Here is a 6000-nt window from a genome sequence, read left to right on the forward strand (position 1 = left end):
CAGAAGATGCTATGAAGCGTGTTCCCTGAAAGAACACAGACCCAGGGACCCTCATTGAAGCAACCGTTTAATTAACGCACATGGATCATCTGAGCAAGTCCGAGGACAGAGGAACAGCTTGCGGTTGGCACAGGGAGGCACCTCCTGCCAGGACGACTCGGGGTCTCCCTCCCCGGGCCCCCCAAGGCTCCTGAGAATGGGGCAGCCCCTCCTCTAGCACAGGCTACCTACAAGATCACGTCATCTCTGATTAGATAACTTCGTCCTTCCCTTTCCTGACCACGTGCTCTGGGAGAGCTTGGTCACATGCGGAGGGGAGTGCTGAGAGCGGGCATGTCCATCCCTGACCTCAGGGGTGAGTCACTGTGGCGGCCTCGGTCAGACTCAGTTTTCTTCCACTCCCAGCATTTTTTCGGCTTCAGTGGAGGACCCGCCATTCCCTCATGAGCCTGATCTGCTCAGGCTGTGGCCCCACCCTCCTCCAAGCTGCTCCTGTAATGCTCTCTGTCCGAGTCCAAAGGCCTCTTCTCCGTCTTCCCCTTCCCCTCCCTCAGCATCAGCCTGGGCGATCGCTGCCTTTTTCTGGAGTGATGCCCCCAGGACGCCACACGTGCCTGGTTATCCTACCTCACGGCTGTCTGCTCACTCGTCTCCCTGACTTCTCAACACAGGAGTGCCAGGCTCAACCCGGGGTGTTAAGGAGGCAGCAAGAGAGGAGCTGGGGAGAGGCGGGCGAGGGCCAGGTCCCAGTCAGCAGGAGCCACGGGAGCTGTAGAAAGGCCCACTGTCGGCAGTGAGAACTGGAGGGCAGTGAAGGCGCTATGGCACAGAGAGGGGGACCGCCTGGACATGGCCCTTCCCTTCCCCAGCCTTCTGGTCCCAGGTCCCTTTCTACGCAGGGAATGCTGGAGGAGCCGGGGCCAGGGGCCGGGTTCAGGCGAGCTGAGGGCTCAGACCTCCCGGAGCCCCGAGGACCGGGAGCAGGTGAGCGTCAGATCGGCCATGCACGGGAGCGTGTGGGCAGCACCTAGAGTCACAGTCACGAGGGGGAGATGCAAAAGCCACAGGAACCTGGGAAACCACCAAGGACAGATGGGCCTACAGGTAAAGAGGGGGTGAGCGAACCTCGGGCCAGTTTTGTACCCTAATAAATTATAGAATAAAACTGGGTCCCCAAAGTGAGCTCAAGCTTTTCTCCGTGAGGACCAAGGGGGTGGCCAGGCCTTCCTGACCGGAAGGGCGCCGGCCTGGGAACATCGGAAGGAGCCGTGTGTCCCGCAGCTCGCCCTGGCTGCTCCCTCTGACTCCAAACACTTAGGAAAGAAATAAATGTAGGAAGGAATTAGGATTCCACACCTGGTAGTTTTAACTTACAAGAAAGCATTAATCCAGTCTTCCTCCTCCTATAATATGGCACAGCCGGCCCAACACATCGGCAAGAAGTTGTCTAAGTCCCACCAGTCACTGGCGTGTCACATGACTTAGGCCACCAGGCTACAGTTACAGCTGGTTCGAGTCCAGCTCCTGCATGGCCCCTGGGTGGGCCCGGAGGTCAGAATCGGAGCGCCGCAGACGGCCAGGTGCTGGGGCAGGGCCGGAGCTGCCACCACAAGGCTGCTCGGTCACAGGCCTGCTGCCCTCGGCAGCAACTCCCTTTGGCTGACGGTTGGAAGGCTGCACCCCGATCGCGCTGGGAAGCGGTCCCCACACGCCAGCCCGAGCCTGAGCCACCATCTGTCTGTCCAGCTGCCCACCAGCCAAGTGCCTCTACTGCTGCTTGAGCGGAAGGGCCTTCCTGTGGACGAGGATGAGTCCGCAGAGGATGAGGAACACGCCTCCCCACCACAGCACCTCCTGGCTCTCTCCGTACAGCACAAAGCCCAGGGCGGCCTGCGGGACAGACAGCTGTGAGACCGGAGACACGTGCCCACGGGACCCGGCCAGGGCGGCTGGGCACAACCCCGCCCCCGGGAGCGGACCGCCCTCCTAGCGCGGGAGGAAGGGTCTAGAGCCCCTGCTGGCAAGTCACTCGACGCATTTTGGTTTCACCTGCAGAGGTGAGGAGGGTGCCTTCCTCACCGCACTGGACCCCGGCCAAGTGCACAGGACCAGCCGAAGCCACAGTGAGGCCAGTGTGCGGCTGGTACCTGAGCGGCCTCCTGCCTCCCCCCACCTGCTGACCTCAGGCCACCAGAGAGAGGAACCTAGACCCTGGCACCTCAGGCTGGAGGGTGCAGACCCCTAGGAGACAGTGGGCAGCGCAGGAGGGCTGCAGCCTGGTCGAGCAGCAGGCAGGCTGGCTGTACCGTTGGACTGCATCCCCACTGAAGGCGAGAATGCCTCAGTTTGAGAGTTGAGAGGCACAGCCACAGCCCAACCTCTGCTCTGGTTCCTGACCTTTCTCTGATGTGGGGAAGCAGAGTTGCCCAAGGATAACCCACCCAGAACCCAAGGTTGAGACGGGGGGGGGGGGGGGGGGCGCTGGACCCTCAGGCTACTCACCGAGCTGAGGATGTTCGAAAAAGTCACCGTGACAGAGGCAATGGCCGACGACATGGAGAAACTGAGGCCGCGGCTGAAGAATGTCCACATCAGAGAGTTGGCGGTCGCCATCACGATGATGCCCAAGATACAGGAGGCCACGTGCACCTGCAGGAGGAGTGTCACGGCAGCCAGGCCCAGCCCGCCCTGCACCCAGCAGCGCCCCTCACAGCACACCCAGGGCCCCCTCCTGAGACCCCACCACAGCCTAGGGGATCCTCAACATTCCTGCGGGACTTAGCCCTCCGCGGGCAGCACATCCACAAATTCAGAGATGACACTTTTTGGCCATCTTAGTGGTCATGTGACCTTGGGCAGAAGGAAAATGCTAATCCATGACCAGTATTTTCTAGAGCACCAGTTCTTTAGTCCTCATCAGGGACCAATGCTGGAAGTCCAGTCCACGAGGGCCAATCGTTACTATGTGGTCTGTAGTAGGGGTACCTTCCCGGGGTCAGGTAAAGCATGAACTAGACATGTCTCTCCCCTTCTGTGCCTGCTACATCCCACTCAGGCTGGTCCCACTGGGCATTCTGGAGCTTTTACTCTGTGCCCGGCCCTGCGGTAAGTACTTTCAGTGCATTCTCATTTATTCCTTAACTTCACTTTACAGATAAAGAATCTGAGGCATTAAGTAACTTGCCTCAGTGCCACCGCTGATAGGAGCTGCCAGGATTCAAACCCAGCTGTGTGGCTCTGCCATCTTAACCAGGACGCAGCCCTGCCCACGGCAAACCACCTGAGGCCATTTGACTGGTGATGCCAGGCATCACTCGGAGGACTGGCCGAGTTTTGTCTCTTTTTCTGAAAGGTGACAGCCTTGAGAATGCATTCCTGCTACGTTAAGGCTATGCAGAGCCCCTTGCTTGGTTTCAAGGTAGCAACTTGCCTGCTCCCTGGGGAGAGGGGAGGTTGTGACCATCTAAACCCCATACTCATTTCCCATAACAGTGTTCCAGCAGCTGAATATATAGGGTCTTGAGGAAAGGGTTTCCTTGTGTAATGTACACAAAGCGCTGTCCGTGCCAGTGGCGGCTGCCTGTATAAAAGGTTTGAAGGCCTGGGCACAACTGGAAAGACCAGAAAACCTCCTGCCGCAGAGGCACTCATCTTACTCTGGCCACTCACTCCAAGAATTGCGCCCCTCAAGCCCGGCAGCTCCCCCTGGATTAGCCCCAAATGGCTGAAACCTTCAGCATCAACCTGCCCCGTCCAGGTCGGGTCTAACTCAGGGCTGCAGAGTCGGGATGGCGAAGCCAAGAGGTGCACGTGAGCGGACAAGGGCCGCAGCTTAAGATCTCAACGTGGGGAAAGTCCAGAACGTCTCCCAAACCCCAGGCTCCCTGGCAGCAGGGCAGCGCGGCCAAAACACCCGTTCATTACGGAGGGCAGAGATGGGCAACAGGCGGCTCACCTGGAGTCACATGGAGAGAAATGTTCAGCACAAGGGGCTTAAAATGAGAGGTAGAGAGTAGGTGGAGGAGGTGGGCGCCTTCCCCGAGCCAACCAGCCCAACGGGAGGACCGGCTTTAGGTTCCCGACGTGTCTTACCGCCCACACGCGCCGCAGCGCAGGGATTGCTCGCCCGCCCCTGTGGCTGCAGGGCCCGGCCGGGCAGATCCGTGGGGGTGAGGCGGCGCCCTGCGCCCCCGCCCCACCCGGAGCCCCGCGGGCCCGCAGCGCCCCTCCGCCGCCCGGACCACCCGCCCGCCCGCCCGGCCGCGCCCCGGGCTCGACCTTGCTGCCGAAGGCCAGCTTGGCGGAGGCGGCGGCCAGGGACCCGAACGCGCCGGCACACAGGCAGTTGAAGACGCCCCAGAAGCGGCGCCGCATCGCCCCGGCCTGGAGGTGCGGGGGCAACCCCGCGGGGGTGTCGGGGTAGGTGACCACAGAGCCCCGCGCCATGGTGCCCCGCGCCATGGTGCCCGCCGCCGCCTCTGCCCGCGCCCGCGTTCGCGTTGTCAGCCAGTGGCAGGGCCGAGCGCGCGCCGTGATTGGACGGTGGCCTCACGTGACGCAGCGCTCACGTCAGCGAGGAGTCCAATTCGGGTCCTTCAAGAACCTCTCAGGGGCGGGGCTTGAGGGGGCGGGGCCACCTGGCCCGAGCCCCAGCGGTCCCCTCGGGCGGAGGGCGCCCTCTAGCGGTAGGTTTAGGTTTATCCGCGCGCGCCCGACCGATGTCTGAGGCCGACCCGGTGGTCCTGGGGTGGTAGAATTCGCAGCTAGCCCTGCCGCTTGGTGTGTGTGGCGTCGGCTTCCCATGGGCATTTATGAAAAATGTCGAATCCCAGGCCTGGCCCCACCCCCACTGAATCAAAATCAGATTCACCCGCACTCTCCAAATTGATAAACGCAAAATGGAGAGATGCTTCCGCAGAGGGCGCTAGAGACCTCCAGACTCGGCAAGAAGGCAGCTCAGGTGAGGGTTTGGGGGAAGGCCCAGATGGATATACACTGCTCAGTGCAGGAAACTTAGAAAAGATGTCATTCACAATCACTCCACTCAGATAATCAAGATAATCGGGGTTAACATTCCTTCTCATTTCCTGTGCACTGAAAGATATTTAAAACATTTTCGTTTGAGAAGTCATATTTCTTTGAAAATAAAGTGTTGAAATGTATGAAGGACAATCATGTTATAGAGTACCTTTTCCCTATGCATATTTAGTTTTATGTATAGCGCACGTTTTAAAAGTTTACATATAAGTATGGGACTTTTAAAAAACATGATTCAGCCCAGCTGGTGTGGCTGTGGTTGAGCGTCGACCAATGTATGAACCAGGAGGTCACGGGTTCGATACCTGGGTTTTGAGTTCAGTCTCCAGTAGGGGATGTGCAAGAGGCGGTCAATCAATGATGTTTGACAGGATGACTAGAATCCCAGCACTCACTGGGTTTTGCAGAAATCTCAGTTCTAACTCCCTGTCCTGAGCTAGCCTGACTTTACCTCTCTCTCCTTGCTGAGTGATGTTATGGGCTGAATTGTGTTCTCCCAAAAGGTATGTTGAAGTCTTGACCCCTTAGCACCTGTGAATGTGACCTTATTTGGAAATTGGTCACTACAGATGTAATCAAAACCAAGATGTGGTCATTAGGGTAGGCCCTAATCTAAATAATGTTCTTGTTAGAAGAACCAGAGACATAGGAGAGAATGCCATGTGACCACGGTGGCTGAGATTGGAGTGATGCAATTTACAAGCCAAGAACACCAAGGACTGCTGGCAGCACCACACACTGAGAGAGGCAGAGAACACTCCCTGGTACCCTGAGGCTTTAGCAACACCTTGACTTTGGGCTTCTAGCCTCCCTAACGGTGGGAGAATAAATTTCTGTTATTTGAAGCCACCCATTTTTGGTGATAATGTGTTGCAGCCGCCTTAGGAAACTCACAGGTGACAAGACCCAACCCTCCTCATTACCAGCTTCAATCCTCCACCTTCTCCCACCCCCAAGGCAGTC

At 58.3% G+C, this 6000-nt stretch overlaps 1 protein-coding gene across 2 annotated transcripts; it reads right to left on the reverse strand.

Annotated features, from left to right (window-relative positions):
- Nucleotides 1-51: 51 nt before the first annotated feature.
- Nucleotides 52-4504, reverse strand: TMEM42 (transmembrane protein 42). Of its 2 annotated transcripts, none has more exons than XR_009448593.1 (3): nucleotides 3956-4264; nucleotides 2503-2649; nucleotides 52-1071 (listed from the first exon to the last, which is right to left on the reverse strand). XR_009448593.1 is itself a non-coding variant. In XM_059664357.1 (3 exons), exons 1-3 carry the CDS (start codon nucleotides 4459-4461, stop codon nucleotides 1768-1770), a joined length of 453 nt encoding a protein of 150 aa, XP_059520340.1. In that variant the 5' UTR covers nucleotides 4462-4504; the 3' UTR covers nucleotides 1079-1767. The 2 variants fall into 2 exon arrangements, 1 of the variants encoding a protein (XP_059520340.1); XM_059664357.1 differs by lacking the exons at nucleotides 52-1071; nucleotides 3956-4264 and adding exons at nucleotides 1079-1890; nucleotides 4279-4504.
- Between the last annotated feature and the right edge of the window lie 1496 nt (nucleotides 4505-6000).

The sequence above is a fragment of the Myotis daubentonii genome, chromosome 14 (genome assembly GCF_963259705.1).
Source record: "Myotis daubentonii chromosome 14, mMyoDau2.1, whole genome shotgun sequence".
NCBI lineage: Eukaryota > Metazoa > Chordata > Mammalia > Chiroptera > Vespertilionidae > Myotis > Myotis daubentonii.

Coding starts and splice junctions, on each gene's coding strand:
- TMEM42 (XM_059664357.1), bottom strand. CDS start 4,461: ATGGCGCGGGGCACCATGGCGCGGGGCTCTGTGGTCACCTACCCCGAC. Junction 2,650..4,278: donor AGCTGGCCTTCGGCAGCAAG/GTCGAGCCCGGG, acceptor CTCCTCCTGCAG/GTGCACGTGGCCTCCTGTAT. Junction 1,891..2,502: donor TTTCGAACATCCTCAGCTCG/GTGAGTAGCCTG, acceptor TCTGTCCCGCAG/GCCGCCCTGGGCTTTGTGCT.